Source organism: Haliotis rufescens, unplaced genomic scaffold, assembly GCF_023055435.1.
Source record: "Haliotis rufescens isolate VD_foot unplaced genomic scaffold, xgHalRufe1.0.p SCAF_6, whole genome shotgun sequence".
Lineage (NCBI taxonomy): Eukaryota > Metazoa > Mollusca > Gastropoda > Lepetellida > Haliotidae > Haliotis > Haliotis rufescens.
The window spans coordinates 40959371-40978530 of record NW_025964334.1 but is presented as its reverse complement, the minus strand read 5'-3'; the positions used below and the strand labels follow the sequence as shown (position 1 = coordinate 40978530).

The following is a 19160-nucleotide window of genomic DNA, read 5'->3' as shown; positions in this document are numbered from 1 at the left end:
CGACACCACTACCATAAACACACGCTGGTCAACAACACCACTGCCATAAGCACACGTTGGTCAACCACAACACTTCCATGAACATGCTGGTAAACCACAACACTACCCTAAACACACACTGGTCAACCCGCAACACTACCCTAAACACATACTGGTCAACAAGATAATTACCCTAAACACGCTCGTGTCAACCACAACACTACCATAAACACACGCTGGTCAACCACGATATTATCTCAAACAAACTCTGGACAACCACAGAACTACCCTCAACACACTCTTGTGAACTTCAACATTACCTTAAACACTCGCTGGTCAACCACAACACAACCATAACAAACACACGCTGTGTCATGAATATTCATTCGCACAACACTTTAAGAGTTTTACAAATGTGTGTCTAAGGTTCTGTGCTTGACAAGCTGACAAGCTGCATGTGGCATTGTACCCAAGTTGTGTCATTGATAAGGACGTGTCCATTACAGTATCGAGGTAGACAGTGGTGTGTTGAAGGTAGTGTTATGAAAGTGTTGTTACCTAGTGTTGTGGTTGACAACGGTTTGTTCAAGGTAATGTTGTGGTTGACAAGAGTGTCTCCAAACTTAGTGTTGTGGTTGATACAGTAGCATTGTGGTTGAAAAGGTGTCATTCAGGAAAATTGTTAATGTTATGAGATCTTTTCCTAACAAATTAAGAACAGGTAAATATTACCTGACGTTCGTTCGTTCACACATCCACTCAGTAACGACACACATTCCTGACAAAATCAAAACTAAACTTTCGCTTTGAAAATATTCTGAAAATCTGGTATCAAATGTGTTCGTTATGGCCAGAAGAGTTGTTTACATTGTATGACACGGTGCAAAGGTTCATTTTTAATGAATGTACATTCACCTGCGCCGCCCTCCAAACAAAAAACCCCAAAAAACTCCCCCTCACACACACCGAAAACAAACACACATGCACACAACACCTACTTCCCTATTCCCTTTGGAGAATACATATACACACCGACGCACTCAAACACAATTTTCTTCTTATGATTGTGTTGTGTGTATTTTGTATCCCCATGCATGATGGTGATGGTTATAACAGTTTTAGAGTCACCTAAATGTCACCGAGTGCATTTGAACCACACAGTGTAAGGTTGGCATATATCATAGAGATAGACCACAATGCAAGGATATCCGGATTAGATGGCATGCTATTTGTGTTTCTGCACCTATGTTACGTCACATGTAATCTACACATGGTTAGGTAATTATGGGGCGGCGGAGTGGAAGTCATGTCATGCAATAATCACAATGTGAAAATATTACATTGACAATCGATGTTGTAATATACGGTTTTTAATATCGTAATAGTCGGGGAAAGTTAGTTAGATCTAAAACCCCGTCTATATCTATATCACCTGCCGTCAACCCTCGCTGAATGTCCGAGGATGTAAGTTGTGTTCGTTCGGTCAAGGTCGCACGTGAAACCTGTCCCGCTTTGATTTGCTGATTTGCATATAATGTCAGGTGTAAAGTGAATCGGTCTTTTTCTGGAACGAATTCGAAAGGATCATACCGGCTGATGAATGAGGCAAGAAAGAGGTATGTATGGTCGCAGTTTTCAGTGAGCTTTTCGGCCTTCAAGGTAACAATTATACGTCTTCACTGCGAAAACTTCATGTAAATGTCACAGTCGATTAGAGCATACAAAAGTATATGTTGTGTGATAGTGGGATTTTGATTTATCTCAGTTTACCCGTCGTAGTTATGCTCGTACATTGTCCCCAAGTTGCCAGAGTGCATTGTCAAAATAAGGCCAGACACTGTTGGTGACTTTTGGCGTACTCGTCTTTTTGATAGTGTAAATTTGAGTTTTCTACGTGTAAAATATATATTTCTTTTTGTGACTTATTCTTGTTTCAATTAATATCTTGAAAGAGAAATCACACAATTCGATCTATAGTGTCTATTTATTATCATCCAAACTAATTATTTCATATTCTAACGACCATAAAAAAGTCGATTAATAAATATATAAATAAAATAATTTGCATAACAGAAGATATCCTTCGTGGAAGAACATTTGTCTATTGCTTTGGTTTCCACAATATACCAGTACCATTCATTGTCCTTCGTAGGAAACCGACCCATACCGTTGTTTTGGATGGTGTTGCCATGGTAACTGTAACGCATTTAAAGACGCCACACCGTTGACTACTACATTATTAAAGTCAACAGAATTCAGTGCGGAATTATAACCACGGAAGTGCAAAATGTGTGGAACACAAAAACAAAGAGACAAAATGAACAACAAGTAATGACTTTTTCGTACAGCCTTGGTAGGCCCAACCACGATGCCTTATATGCACTGCCAAGGACGGTTAGCATTACACTACGAAGGCAGGTTCTCAATGCACAACCAGGGTACGCGTCCAAACCACAACCAGGATAGCCTATCTACTGCCAAGGAAGATTAGCATTACACTACGAAGGCAGGTTTCCAATGCACAGCCAGGGTAGGCGTCCAAAGCACAACCAGGATAGCCTATCTACTGCCAAGGAAGATTAGCATTACACTACGAAGGCAGGTTCCCAATGCACAGCCAGGGTAGGCGTCCAAAGCACAACCAGGATAGCCTATCTACTGCCAAGGAAGATTAGCATTACACTACGAAGGCAGGTTCCCAATGCACAGCCAGGGTAGGCGTCCAAAGCACAACCGGGATGCCCTGCGCACTGTCAAGGACGGTTGGCAATACACTACCAAGGTAGGTTCTCAATGCACACCCAGGGTAGGCGCCCAAAGCACGACCAGAAGGTTCGCAACAACGCTCAAGGTAAGTTCCCAATGCACAGCCAGGGTAGGCGCCCAGTGCATTACAAAGATAGGTGCCCAATGCACTAAAAAGGTAGGTACCCAATGCACAGCTAGGGTAGGCGCCCAGAGCATTACAAACATAGGTGCTCAATGCATTAAAAAGGTAGGTGCCCAATGCACGGCCAGGGTAGGCGCGCAATGCACGACCAGGATGCCTTGGTTCCCACGTTCAGATGCAACATCTGGAACCATGTACCATCAAAAGAGGTGCCAAATGCCCCGTGAGCATACCATTAAGGAAGGAGCGTGCAGTCCAATACATCGCCGTCTGGGTAGGTATCCAAGGCCTGCAGGGTGCCATGCTGTTATAAAAGTAGCCAGATATTAGTTCTTTTCAGACTTCCTTAATACCCATACGGTCGTTGGGGGATGTTGATCGACGTGGTCGAGAGAGGGACTGCGTCCGCATATGTCTGTCCAGCGAACTTTCTCTGCATGCATAGCTTCCTTGAGGACCTCTTACAGTGCGTAGTTCGTACGTTTGGACGTGTTGCCAATTATCGTACGGGTTTTGTTGATTAAGACGCCTGTCAATAAGCGGCATCTCCTCAGATGGCGATCTCGGATCTCCTCTCCTGCTGGTAGTTGTTCTCATCAAGGAAGGTGTTCGCTGCTGTATGGCTTGATATTGAATTTGATCCTGTGGTCTCCGCTCAAGAGATGGTGTCCTTCTAATCACACTGTTTCTCTTGTTCTCTGGCATTTTCTCTAGAGACGGTGTCCTTCTACTCATAGACTCTCGACCTCTGGGATGATTGTTTTGCTTGACACTGTGACTCCTGTGCTCTGGTCTTCCTCGAGAGTGACCGTCACCATTTTCAGACTCATAAGGACTCGCTTTTTTCTGGACCACAACATGTGTTTCTCTGGGTCTTGAGCCGGGTCTTGCCAGTTGTGGACTCTGCCTGATAATATTAGGACCATGAGGTTTTATATCAGCACGAGCAGTTCCATGTTTATGTATACTGTCTGCACGTGTGTTGTTGATGGAGTGAGACGATGCGGAGTTTGTTTGTTGTGGCTGATAGGTTGAAGGAGCCTCCGTTTCTTTGATCTCAACTGAGTGTTTGACTTCCTGAATATTTTTCTCCAATGCGTCAATTTTTGTTGATATTTTACTGTAAAAGCTGTTTAACTGGTTTAACACCTCATCTTTGGCTTCAGTTATGTCTGAAATACAAGAACACAAAAGGCATATGACACACACAACATCTGTTTCCAGTTTAGAGGCTTCAAACTTAGATACCTGAATGTGTAAAATGTAAAGGTTTAAATCGAATTCTAAATTATTCTCACAGGAGATAGATCTCAACCATGACAAATACACTCTTTATTGACAGCGAAGTGATAAGTCCGAATGACATAATTAGCTGAATACTCGAATGAATCGGCATTAACGATATGTCATTCACACAGTGTATAGACAGGATTGACACGTGAACAATGAATGGCCAAGCCCGAGGTGATCGTAACAGCATGTTTTACTCAATACTCCGCCCCGAAGGGATTCCCCAGTGTCCTTTGCTTGTCGTACGAACCGCCGGGTTTTTCATTTATAATTCCTCAAATGCAAAAAAAACTTATTGAAGTCAATTGTTATAAATATATAAGTCAGCAATAATAAGGTCACTGCTTATTAAATCATTTAATTTAAAACCAAAAATATGTAGACGAAAATACGAAATCGGTGACATCTTATAGTGCAATGATGCAACCTAAGCCAAACCCACCATCTATCAGCCAAGTAGACTAGTGTTCGTCTATTTAATATAAACGAAAATTAAATAGCTTTATTAGATGATCAAATGCTATGGAATTATTAGCAAAGGGAAGAATGTAGTAAAACGGCAAATGAAACGTGAATAATAGAACGTCATGGTCGTGAATACTTTAGTTTACTGTTTTTCCTTCAGTTTTACATGTCCATTAATTAGCCGATGACCTTGCCAAAACACGAAAGAATAGTATACTGTCTCTCACGAGTGTCTGTTCATTATTAATAAACAATAAAGGCAACTGTCCCGTAGGGAGGCAATTCTATTTCTCTTATTAGTCAATAGTCAATGATGAGAAGGTGTGGAGTCTCACCGTCCTTCAGTGTTTCTCCTTTCTTGTCGAACTTCATCTTATGGACGTAGCGCAGAACCACTTTATGCATGATTGCCTGGAAGCAAAGCACAATTAAATCTTACTTTTAGAAGTACTTGGTGTATTAATTGGGGACGATTGCCCTGCGAACGTTTGATGCTTAAGGTGAGACCTTGTTCACAAAGTACGCGACGTCTTAAGATTATGAGACTCCAAGTGTGGACATGGATTCATCAGTTCTGTCAGTGAAAGTTACCGGCATTTAGTGCAAAGGCCATTTTAAACTTACATCTGATATAAAGGTAAAAATGTTCAAGGGATATGATTAAGATCTTTCGTCTTTTGTTGTATATTGCTATCAAAATAAAACATTTTGGATACTTTTGAAGACTCATATATATGTACATCAAACTCTCGTGGGGTTTATTTGTATCTGAATGGCACTAAGACCTCGGAGGTCCCACGACAAAACTGTAGGTATACTGGCAAATACATGCAAGTACAACTCGAATAACTCTTACTTCCAACGACATCTGTATAACCTTACAGTGCCATGGAGCTCTATGGCATGAATGTCTCATAATACTGAAAACCCAAACTAAAAAGGTCGTATGTTTTTCATTTTATGATGCTAAGGGGCCGCGGGCGTGATAATGTTTCTAATATTCTCAGCACTAGGGCATTTTCATAAACTAGACACAATTTTTGATAACAACTTTTTTATTAAACTATTAATGTAATATGGAATGAACATTAAAGAAGTTATTATCCATAAATTATGTTTACTTTGTCATCCGCCAACTTCTAAGAAATGTCTATCACACCATCCTCCCATAAGTTGACTGACTGTGATATAACTGAAATCTTGTTGAAACATAACTTCACTCACTCACTTCCTAGCTTATAATGCATACCCTTTACATGTCACGAATATGTCACCTAATGATCACACAGTTATAATCTCACCTTCTCTCATGACTGGTATCTCACCTTATAATCGAACTCAAAACCGTCGTCATCATTTTCCGTGTCGTCACTGTCAAACTGTAAACAGGAAACAGACAACAGACGTACAGTAATACTGTTAGGTTCTGTCAATGTCAAACTGTAAGCAGAAAACAGACTACTTACTGTTATATTGTTATGTTCTGTCAATGTAAAACTGTAAACAGGAAACAGACTTACGGTAATACTGTTATGTTCTGTCAATGTCAAACTGTAAACAGGAAACAGACGTACAGTAATAATGTTAGGTTCTCTCAATGTCAAACTGTAAACAGGAAACAGATTTACGGCAATACTGTAAGGTTCTGTCAATGTCAAACTGTAAACAAGAAACAGACGTACAGTAATACTGTTATGTTCTGTCAATGTCAAACTGTAAACAAGAAACAGACGTACAGTAATACTGTTATGTTCTGTCAATGTCAAACTGTAAACAAGAAACAGACGTACAGTAATACTGTTATGTTCTGTCAATGTCAAACTGTAAACAAGAAACAGACGTACAGTAATACTGTAAGGTTCTGTCAATGTCAAACTGTAAACAAGAAACAGACGTACAGTAATACTGTTATGTTCTGTCAATGTCAAACTGTAAACAGGAAACAGACGTACAGTAATAATGTTAGGTTCTCTCAATGTCAAACTGTAAACAGGAAACAGATTTACGGCAATACTGTAAGGTTCTGTCAATGTCAAACTGTAAACAAGAAACAGACGTACAGTAATACTGTCATGTTCTGTCAATGTCAAACTGTAAAAATGAAACCGGAGTACAGTAATACTGTTTTGTTCTGTCAATACCAAACTGTAAGCAGAAAACAGACGTACAGTTATAATGTTAGGTTGTGTCAATGGCAAACCGTAAACAGGAAACATACCTACAGTAATACTGTTAGGTTCTGTCAATGTCAAACTGTAAACAGGAAACAGATTTCCAGTAATACTGTTATGTTCTGTCAATGTCAAATCTTCAGCCGGAAACATACTAACAGTAATACTGCTATGTTTGTGTCAATGTTTATAAGTCAAACTACGCACTAATATATATTCGATGATTTGATATGGAAATCATACAATTGGAAATTGTTCGTTTACAAATCATAAAGTATACTTAATGGTGTTTTTCTTCTACTGCAGGTCTTAAAGAAGAGGATTAACTTGAGAATGGACTTGGGTGTCGGAATGATATTGAAAGGAATAGGTAAAGTCGTGCCCTCTTCTATAAATGATATCCACAATTTTGCACGTGCAAACTTCCACTCCATGTCTTCGTCTATCTGCAAATGAGAGGGCGCTACGTTTCGTAAGTCGTGACGAGAGATTCGGCGTGAGTTGTTTGAAGAATCATGTACATTTGATGAGATGAAATAAGATTATTTTTGGATTTTAAGGTACATTGTTTTAGCTGTAAAGAGAGAGTTGCGCAGCAAAGTCAACAGATTGCTGCATCATATATCTGCGGGAAAATAATCTGAAAACAACTTATATGCAGCATTTATACTACAAGCTTTGGTTAATAATAGGTTTTCAAAGTGATAAGTTGTGCTTAACTGGACAAATCCTCACCTGAATTTCTTCAAATGTGTTACTCATCATGGCTATGAGCATATTGATGAGAACTACCACAGCTCCCAGTATGTACACTCCGTACAGAATGAAACCCACCATCTCCACTACCTTGTGGGACCCGCCCTCGCTGATCTTGGGGGCCTCAGAGTTTCCCATCCCGAAAGCTGCCCAGAACAAAGTCCCTGAGGTCTGCATCAGACTAGAACATAATGGCCAAGAAGGTAAAATCACTTTCCTAGCATTTCAGCAGTCACTTGATCTGCAACCCTTTCAATCACGTGTATCTATTACAGTCACGTGTATCTATTACGATTGTAGTCCTTTCCGTTATAAAATTACACGATTTATGGTGTACACTATATATACACATATACATAAACATAGGTATGACACTTGTCATTTTTTTAATGAAATACAGAAGGAAGGAAGAGCAGAAAGCATGAAAACTCGCAAAACTACAATTTTAATAAAACATGTGTGATTGTATCACATGAACAATCACGGAGAGAGCATTGAAATGAATCCACATATCAAAATGTCGAGACAGTGGAACAGGGTTAACCAAATGCGGATGAAATCACTAAAATACTGTACAGCGACAGACAAAGACAAGCCAAACTCATCAAGTCATCACAGAAAGAAGGCATTTCTGCTTCCATGGATACCGAAACGGATTTTCCAAGGATTCCTAGTAGGGACAGTGTCAATCACTCACGGACTGGAAACACAAGTAATGAAAGTGCATATAGCAGGATCCCCTTCATGTAACTGGACAAGATAGGCCACATATAAACCAGAAACCTAACAGCTGTGCGTCACAGGAATCGGCCAAGACCATGAAGCAAGCATTTGATTTTTCGGACAAAGAACATCTTATGAACTTATATTTCGAAAACGACGATGAACATACATTTGGAAACACAGTGCACAATAGAAAGTCTACATATGATGAACGTATCACCACGAAGAATGTGAAGGACAAACCGCAGAAATCATCAGTAGTTAGCTGTGCTGTATTCGATGATTGAACGTATGACGAACCAGATCACGTGTCTTGCTATGTGTCACTCTTCCGCGCGCAATGTAGGACAATACGAAGAAAACATTAAACAGTAAATTGACAAAAGCATTATGATGAGCACATTTCCCAAAACAAATCCGTCCTGGACCCACTTGCACAAAGCGATCTTAGCGCTAAGATGATCGTAGCTCCCATACTTTAACATAGGTTTACAATAGTCATAGCGCTAAGATCGCTTTGTGCAAGTGGGCCCTGGACTTGTGTTTACAAGATATTAGTATTCCACCAGGCGAAATATCATCTGAGTGTGGAAATCAATAGCTCTAATGCATTGTTAGTATTTGCTAAATGTACCATTTAATCGTGTTGCAAAACTTACCAAGTTATTTAACACAATTCTCAAAACAGAATATCTTCCCAACAAGTATAGACTTGGGATTGTAAGTTCAATGTGTACGGTCCTAAGTAAGATCCTACAATCTATAGGTGCATTAGTTGACATCAGGTCTGGGTAAATTATTTGCAAAAGTTATTTTACAACGAAAATATCCGTTATTTTTACAACATATTTATAAAAGAGCAATGTGATGTAATGTCTGACTATACATTACATGAATGTGTGATTATTTATCCAGGAAATCACCGAAATATGGAGCCTTCCTGGACTTTGATCGTATTAGGCATGCTGAAATATTTGTAAAACTGTATATGATAGGGATTAAGGGGAAGTTGTGGAATCTCCTCTATCAAAGTTCCAGCAAAATGTGTGCATATCTCACCTACTTTGGTGACATATCACATACGTTTCATGTCGAGTAGGGCGGGTGCTTTCTTCGTGGCTTTCGATGGATGCTTTCTTCGTATATCAATGCTCTGATCTGTGATGCTCGCTGATGACACTACATTAATTAGCGCCACACCTAGAGGTCTACAAGTAGCTCTTGATACTGTCACTCAGTATGCCTTTGATTGACGATTAACTTTACAAACCGTTACATTCAGTAGATTGAATTCTCAACATAATCCCTTCTGACGCAGCGCGCGAGCGACGCGCTCGCGTCAAAAAATCGCAACAGTGCTATTTCAATGAACTGCCCATGCTCACGCGGCAAAAGCGATTTTTAACGCGTGACGCCCCGACGCATGGGGGGATCCCCTAGTTGTGATGTCACTTCCTTTCACAAAACACAACACGTGGTTGAGGACAGTTTTATTAATTGCAAACAAAATAGACAGAAAATGCCAAACAAAAACATTGACGAGGAGAAATTAATAAAATAAATTGAAATACAGAAATACCCTTTTCTGTATAATTTGGATTCACCCCACTACAAAGACAATGAAATGCATTAAGTGCCTGGAAATCAATCAGTTCGACATTTGAGGGTTCAAGTGGTAAGTATTCGTATCATTATTATCAAAATACATTTAACGAAGAAATACTGGATACAATTTCTCTGTACACATGGTTAACGTTCATTCAGCTGACCCCTTTCTGACGGCAGCATATTGCCATGGAACCTCCCCAGCTGGAGAGTTGAATTACTGGCAAAACTTGTCACGAATCTGGACAGCAGAAGAGGCTGCATGGGTACTGATTCCACCAATGTCTGCTAGTCCTTGTCTGTTAGCTTCTGCAACGGGTGCACATTCCCGTGTTTGTGGAGTATCCTGCTGAAGGAAGTTATGAAGGACACACGTAGCAAATATGACCTTCCTTACATTCTCTACCTTGAGGTTGTTTCTCCTCTGGTAGATTCTCCATCTACTGGCAAGGATGCCAAAGGCATTTTCAACGACTCTGCGACTGCGTGATAATCGATAGTTAAAGATGCGCTTAGATTCCGACAAATGTCTTCCTGGATATGGCCTCATAATGTTGTTTTTGATCAGAAACGCTTCGTCAGCTACGATCACTTACGGCATTGGTCCTATGTCCTGAGCATCATGCAGTACAGATTCTTTGGGAAGATTGAGTTTCTGGTTTTCCATTGCCTTTCCAAATTGTGAATTTGCCCAGAAAATGCGAATGATGAAGATGAGTTATTTCTTCGATCACAAGTCCAAGCACTAAAGCGCCTACACCCCAAAAAACGAGCGGAAGTTAAGTTTTTAATCCATGAAATGATGTACAAGGCCGAATGTTTCCCTAATTCCAACATGTCTGTTCAGGTTCTACCAATGCCAGGACAATCTACTTTGGGAACCAACCAGTATGGTATGAACCAGGAGTGGAACTATAATGACACACCAACCTATCAATATCTGTAAATGATATATTCAATGAATATACAATGTACATGACATTACCTCAGTGTTTTGGCAAGACGCTCTCGGGGTGAAATCGCCCGTCTACAGTTGGTTGATTTTTTAGATATAGATGGTCCAATATATCTCAATATTTCGTCAAACTTGGTCTTCGGCATTCTGAAATACTCAGAAAACATATTATCATCAAGTTCTAGTTCTTTCACCAATGTGTTGTATTCTCCCGTTTCTTTTCTTTTTTCTTGTAGTTTATGTATCCACTTGGATCTTTCTGATTTTGTTTGTCTTCTCCTCATGAGATACAACATGATTGCTGTACGTTTTCGTTGTTTCTGTCGGATTCTAGTCATGGTTAATGATCTGGAGCAAATAAAAGACTGTTAAATTAAATTGGATCTGTGATATATTGATATCCTTCACGAATGGTCAAAGGCATAAAACCATAATTTTTCCTTTAACGCACTGCTTCAGTATGGGCGGTAAAGCAGCGCGTTATTGTGGAGAAAAAACGCGTTGTCGCGCTGCGCCTCTCGCGCGCTGCGTCAGTTTGGGGGAGCCTTTAGTGGTGTTACTATTCAAACGTCAGATAGCGTAACATATGGGAGAGTCACTCTGTATAGGAGAAACCATTTCTACGAGGGATTACCAGCGATTGTAAACCCTTGTCACCGAATGTCAGGGTTTACCAGCGCTGGCAATCCCGAGGAGAAATGGTTTGTTCAACTTATAAACCGACTCATCGCATAGACAACGTTTTTAATTAAATAACTGTAATAAAAACTCTCAAATGTATAATCTGTATCGGAGATGAAATATCGCCTGCAGTCGTGAAGTCAATGAAACCGGTGACCTCAGCACGTGGGTTTCGCAACGGTGCGAAATCTGCACGTGCGTCTCGCAATGGCACGAAATCTGCACGTGCGTCTCGTAGGCTGAGACTATTACACGTTTTGCTTTGACTAACGCTCATTCATTGTACAGCCAGTGACGAAAGAGGGTGTCTGACAGCGAGACAGAGTTATTTCGATCCAAGGAGAAAGACCTGGATGATTTTCAATTTCGTTTTGGGGAACCAATGACGGAGGAGATTGTGAGAGAGAAGTTAAAAGGTACTGTTTCTAAGCTAACTCGAATGAAAACTGACTGGGCTGTGGGTATTTTCAAGCGATGGCAACAGGAGAGAATGCAACGCTCAGTCAATGAAAATCTTCGTTTGCCTCCTAGTCGTTTGACACAGCGTTTGCAGGATATTGAAAAGCCGGACTTGAACACTGCCTTGACGTACTTTTTGTTTGAAGCCAGGAAGCAGAACGGGGAAGTTTATCCATCCACGACGTTATATGGAATATAGGCAGCCTTCGCGTCAATTCTGAAAGAAAATTCTGCATTCTGCAACCTTTTTGATGACGATGAATTTAAAGAAGCGAGAAAATCTCTCGATGCAGTAATGAAAGAAAGGAGTGGTCAGGGATTCGGCGCGTCAACACGCAAGTCAACAGAAGTTATATCCGAGGAAGAGGAACAGCATTTGTGGGAGAAGGGGATGCTTGGAGACTCTACTCCCCAAACACTACTGGATACTGTTTTGTACCTAACTGGTGAGTGTTTATATTGTACTAAAGGTCAACGAACATCTCTACCCATCTTCCCGAGGCAAGAGAGTTAACTGACTATAAAAGTCAAGTTTTCAGCCTTGCCGGACTTGGCTAGTATTGTGGAGTTTCATTTTGGCTGGGCTTACGAGTCTATGCATAGTCCAATCAAAATCGCGCAACGAAATCGAAATCCGGTTCGTAAACTGTCGTGCTGATTTCGGTCGATTGCAGGATTTGCAAAGCATGTGCACCTTAAACTCGTTGTCCATAGATATTTTCCAAATCTTTTCATGATTTTAATCAAGGTGCTTACGTGATTTGATGCACTTCGCGATGTAAGACTCGTTTTATCACAATATAGATCTTGATTATCGATCAGAACGTCTTGACTGTGCGCCGCCATTTTGTTTGAATAAAATGCAAGTGATACGAAAGGTAGAATCTGATTGGTTCATAGGAAAGGTTTAAAAGGGTTATAACTCGTAATAACCACTTGTAGCGCTACGATTAAGTCCAGGAATTCAAGCCTAGTTCGGCAAGGGTGGAAACTGGACTTTTACAGTCAGTTAACTCGCTTGCCTCGGGAAGATGATCTCTACCAAGCTCACATAGATGAGCAGACCATTTGTGACCAAACTGGGCAACGTACGTGTGTACAAGCGTGCAAGTGAAGATCAGAAAGCGGTTGTTTCCGAAATTCTGTCGAAGGCCAGTAAAACGGAGCCAGCTCCCTCCTTAGCATCTTCTCCTGTTTCTTCTGGTGTTGACCTGGGTGAACCCACCACAATGGCGTAAAACCTGGAATCTCTCTGACATTCAACTTCCTTTGAAGTGAAATAAAGCTTGGCATCTCTTGTTGTAGTTTTTGTTCTATCAAGGGTTTACAATGATTGTAAGCCCTCCTTCGAGGCGTTAAAATCGTTATAATACCTCCTACGAGGTGTTACCACAATTTCAAAAACTCCATATCGAGTTACACAAATAGGCAGGTTTATAATAACAGTAAACATGGACTAATATGATGGTGAGATGTTGCCAAAATGCAAGTAAGCTCACTCAAGTCTGTAGGATTAAAATAATTATGAACTCCATCCTATTGTTTGTGTTAAAATATGGCACGACTGATTCTCTATGCATGGGCGGCGCTCAGTGCTCGGTGAAGATACTATTCTGATAGAGAATGCTCGATGGAGATGGTCAGAGTCATTCAATGCCTAGACCAAAGATCACCTACTGATGCAACCACAATGAATCTAGGAATGTGAACAATGAGACAAATACAGGCTACTACTCCTCGGAAGACTGTACAAACTCATGCTACTCTGCCATGAAACATAAATTGCCTTACTTGCTTAAGTCAATGTTCTTGATAACGGCACTGGCATTTGTGACACAATGATATTAATTGTTTGTGTGTATAACCCCAAAAACGTCCTTTTAACCTACATTAGTACTGGAACATTTCCTTGCCAAATTGAGTGGAGAGGAATTGTATGTGATGAATGTTTTATGAAAGGAATATCGGTGGAAAATGAGGGATTGCCGCTGATGGTGGTACTGGTCAGATACTGGTCGATTCATCCCAAATGTATTATAGTTTTAGTCAGCAGCACCTGTATATAGCATACATAGTGTCGTTTTAGTCAGCAGCAGGTGTATAAATAAATTTACATTCCCTTTAGTCAGCATTATCTCTATAAATGGTGTTGCTGTCCTTTCGGTCGGCTTCTTTTTAATTTTGTTCCCTTCTATCGGAACCGTCACTATACAGTATGTGTGCGGTCCATTCAGTGAACATACATCATGTACTATGGTTGCAGGCCATTATGTGAGCATAAATCATGTACTTAGGATGCAGCCCATTCAGTGAGCATACATCATATACTGAGGTTGCAATCCATTCAGTCAGCATACATCGTGTACTTGGGTTGCAGTCCTTTCAGTGAGCATACATTACGTACTTGGCTTGCAATCCATTAAGTAAGCATACATCATGTACATGGGTTGTGTCCATTCAGTCAGCATACATCATGTACTTGGGTTGCACTCCATTCAGTCAGCATACATCATGTACTTAGGTTGGAGCGCATTCAGTCAGCATACATCATGTACTGAGGTTGAAGCGCATTCAGTCAGCATACATCGTGTACTTGGGTTGCACTCCATTCAGTCAGCATACATCATGTACTTCGGTTGCACTCCATTCAGTCAGCATACACCATGTACTGAGGTTGGAGCGCATTCAGTCAGCATACACCATGTACTGAGGTTGGAGCGCATTCAGTCAGCATTCACCATGTCCTTGGGTTGCACTCCATTCAATCAGCATACATCGCGTACTATGGTTGCAGCCCATTCAGTCAGCATACACCATGTACTGAGGTTGGAGCGCATTCAGTCAGCATACATCATGTACTGAGGTTGGAGCGCATTCAGTCAGCATACACCATGTACTGAGGTTGCAGAGCATTCAGTCAGCATACATCATGTACTGAGGTTGGAGTGCATTCAGCCAGCATACACCTTGTACTGAGGTTGCAGCGCATTCAGTCAGTATTCATCTTGTACTATGGTTGCAGCGCATTCAGTCAGCATACATCATGTACTGAGGTTGGAGCGCATTTAGTCAGCATACATCATGTACTGAGGTTGGAGCGCATTCAGTCAGCATTCACCATGTCCTTGGGTTGCACTCCATTCAATCAGCATACATCGCGTACTTCGGTTGCACTCCATTCAGTCAGCATACACCATGTACTGAGGTTGGAGCGCATTCAGTCAGCATACACCATGTACTGAGGTTGGAGCGCATTCAGTCAGCATTCACCATGTCCTTGGGTTGCACTCCATTCAATCAGCATACATCGCGTACTATGGTTGCGGCCCATTCAGTCAGCATACACCATGTACGGAGGTTGGAGCACATTCAGTCAGCATACATCATGTTCTGAGGTTGGAGCGCATTCAGTCAGCATACACCATGTACTGAGGGTTGCAGCGCATTCAGTCAGCATACACCATGTACTGAGGTTGCAGCGCATTCAGTCAGCATACACCATGTACTGAGGTTGGAGTGCATTCAGCCAGCATACACCATGTACTGAGGTTGCAGCGCATTCAGTCAGTATTCATCTTGTACTATGGTTGCAGCGCATTCAGTCAGCATACATCATGTACTGAGGTTGGAGCGCATTTAGTCAGCATACATCATATACTGAGGTTGCAATCCATTCAGTCAGCATACATCGTGTACTTGGGTTGCAGTCCTTTCAGTGAGCATACATTACGTACTTGGCTTGCAATCCATTAAGTAAGCATACATCATGTACATGGGTTGTGTCCATTCAGTCAGCATACATCATGTACTTGGGTTGCACTCCATTCAGTCAGCATACATCATGTACTTAGGTTGGAGCGCATTCAGTCAGCATACATCATGTACTGAGGTTGAAGCGCATTCAGTCAGCATACATCGTGTACTTGGGTTGCACTCCATTCAGTCAGCATACATCATGTACTTCGGTTGCACTCCATTCAGTCAGCATACACCATGTACTGAGGTTGGAGCGCATTCAGTCAGCATACACCATGTACTGAGGTTGGAGCGCATTCAGTCAGCATTCACCATGTCCTTGGGTTGCACTCCATTCAATCAGCATACATCGCGTACTATGGTTGCAGCCCATTCAGTCAGCATACACCATGTACTGAGGTTGGAGCGCATTCAGTCAGCATACATCATGTACTGAGGTTGGAGCGCATTCAGTCAGCATACACCATGTACTGAGGTTGCAGAGCATTCAGTCAGCATACATCATGTACTGAGGTTGGAGTGCATTCAGCCAGCATACACCATGTACTGAGGTTGCAGCGCATTCAGTCAGTATTCATCTTGTACTATGGTTGCAGCGCATTCAGTCAGCATACATCATGTACTGAGGTTGGAGCGCATTTAGTCAGCATACATCATGTACTGAGGTTGGAGCGCATTCAGTCAGCATTCACCATGTCCTTGGGTTGCACTCCATTCAATCAGCATACATCGCGTACTTCGGTTGCACTCCATTCAGTCAGCATACACCATGTACTGAGGTTGGAGCGCATTCAGTCAGCATACACCATGTACTGAGGTTGGAGCGCATTCAGTCAGCATTCACCATGTCCTTGGGTTGCACTCCATTCAATCAGCATACATCGCGTACTATGGTTGCGGCCCATTCAGTCAGCATACACCATGTACGGAGGTTGGAGCACATTCAGTCAGCATACATCATGTTCTGAGGTTGGAGCGCATTCAGTCAGCATACACCATGTACTGAGGGTTGCAGCGCATTCAGTCAGCATACACCATGTACTGAGGTTGCAGCGCATTCAGTCAGCATACACCATGTCCTGAGGTTGGAGTGCATTCAGCCAGCATACACCATGTACTGAGGTTGCAGCGCATTCAGTCAGTATTCATCTTGTACTATGGTTGCAGCGCATTCAGTCAGCATACATCATGTACTGAGGTTGGAGCGCATTTAGTCAGCATACATCATGTACTGAGGTTGGAGCGCATTCAGTCAGCATACACCATGTACTGAGGTTGGAGCGCATTCAGTCAGCATACATCGTGTACTATGGTTGCAGCGCATTCAGTCAGCATACACCATGTACTGAGGTTGGAGCGCATTCAGTCAGCCTACACCATGTTCTGAGGTTGGAGCGCATTCAGTCAGCATACATCGTGTACAATGGTTGCAGCGAAAATAGTAAGCATACATCATGTACTGAGGTTGGAGCGCATTCAGTCAGCATACACCATGTACTGAGGTTGAAGCGCATTCAGTTAGCATACATCGTGTACTATGGTTGCAGCGTATTCAGTCAGCATACATCCTGTACTGAGGTCGGAGCGCATTCAGTCAGCATACACCATGTACTTAGGTTGGAGCGCATTCAGTCAGCCTACACCATGTACTGAGGTTGGAGCGCATTCAGTCAGCATACACCATGTACTGAGGTTGGAGCGCATTCAGTCAGCATACACCATGTACTGAGGTTGAAGCGCATTCAGTCAGCATACATCGTGTACTGGGGTTGAAGCGCATTCAGTCAGAATACACCATGTACTGAGTTTGGAGCGCATTCAGTGAGCATACATCATGTGCTGAGGTTATGGCGCATTCAGTGAGCATACATCATGAACTAAGGTTGCAGCGCAATCAGTCAGCATTCACCATGTACTTCGGTTGCACTCCATTCAATCAGCATACATCATATCCTGAGGTTGGATCGCATTCAGTCAGCATACACCATGTACTGAGGTTGCAGCGCATTCAGTCAGCATTCACCATGTAATTGGGTTGCACTCCATTCAATCAGCATACACCATGTACTGAGGTTGGAGCGCATTCAGTCAGCATACACCATGTACTGAGGTTGGAGCGCATTCAGGGAGCATACATCATGGACTAAGGTTGGAGCGCATTCAGTGAGCATACATCATGGACTAAGGTTGCATCGCATTCAGACAGCATACACCATGTACTAAGGTTGGAGCGCATTCGGTCAGCATACACCATGTACTGAGGTTGTAGCGCATTCAGTCAGAATACATCGTGTACTGGGGTTACAGCCCATTCAGTGAGCATACATCGTGTACTGAGGTTGGAGCGCATTCAGTCAGCATACATCGTGTACTGGGGTTACAGCCCATTCAGTGAGCATACATCGTGTACTAAGGTTGGAGCGCATTCAGTCAGCATACATCGTGTACTTGGGCTACAGCCCACTCAGTCAGCATACATCGTGTACTGAGGTTGGAGCGCATTCAGTCAGCATACATCGTGTACTTGGGCTACAGCCCATTCAGTCAGCATACACCATGTACTGAGGTTGGAGCGCATTCAGTCAGTATACATCGTGTACTGAGGTTGCAGCGCATTCAGTCAGCATACATCGTGTACTTGGGCTACAGCCGATTCAGTCAGCATGCACCATGTACTGAGGTTGGAGCACATTCAGTCAGTATACATCGTGTACTGAGGTTGCAGCGCATTCAGTCAGCATACATCGTGTACTTGGGTTACAGCCCATTCAGTCAGCATACACCATGTACTGAGGTCGGAGCGCATTCAGTCAGCATACATCATGTACTGAGGTTACAGCCCATTCAGTGAGCATACATCATGGACTAAGGTTGCAGCGCATTCAGTCAGCATACACCATGTACTGAGGTTGGAGTGCATTCAGCCAGCATACACCATGTACTGAGGTTGCAGCGCATTCAGTCAGTATTCATCTTGTACTATGGTTGCAGCGCATTCAGTCAGCATACATCATGTACTGAGGTTGGAGCGCATTTAGTCAGCATACATCATGTACTGAGGTTGGAGCGCATTCAGTCAGCATACACCATGTACTGAGGTTGGAGCGCATTCAGTCAGCATACATCGTGTACTATGGTTGCAGCGCATTCAGTCAGCATACACCATGTACTGAGGTTGGAGCGCATTCAGTCAGCCTACACCATGTTCTGAGGTTGGAGCGCATTCAGTCAGCATACATCGTGTACAATGGTTGCAGCGAAAATAGTAAGCATACATCATGTACTGAGGTTGGAGCGCATTCAGTCAGCATACACCATGTACTGAGGTTGAAGCGCATTCAGTTAGCATACATCGTGTACTATGGTTGCAGCGTATTCAGTCAGCATACATCCTGTACTGAGGTCGGAGCGCATTCAGTCAGCATACACC

The 19160-nt window shown here is 42.2% G+C and overlaps 1 protein-coding gene across 1 annotated transcript in view; it reads right to left on the bottom strand.

The window, feature by feature from the left end:
• Positions 1-1944: 1944 nt before the first annotated feature.
• Positions 1945-19160, bottom strand: part of LOC124110756 (short transient receptor potential channel 7-like) — a 104058-nt gene continuing 86842 nt past the window's right edge. Inside the window, exons 8-12 of the mRNA XM_048386272.1 lie at positions 7531-7732; positions 7080-7241; positions 5950-6003; positions 4960-5035; positions 1945-4041 (exon numbers count right to left, since the gene is read on the bottom strand). Of these exons, the coding sequence (XP_048242229.1) occupies positions 3206-4041; positions 4960-5035; positions 5950-6003; positions 7080-7241; positions 7531-7732 (1330 nt within the window). The 3' untranslated portion in view covers positions 1945-3205. The remainder of the gene's footprint in view (positions 4042-4959; positions 5036-5949; positions 6004-7079; positions 7242-7530; positions 7733-19160) is intronic.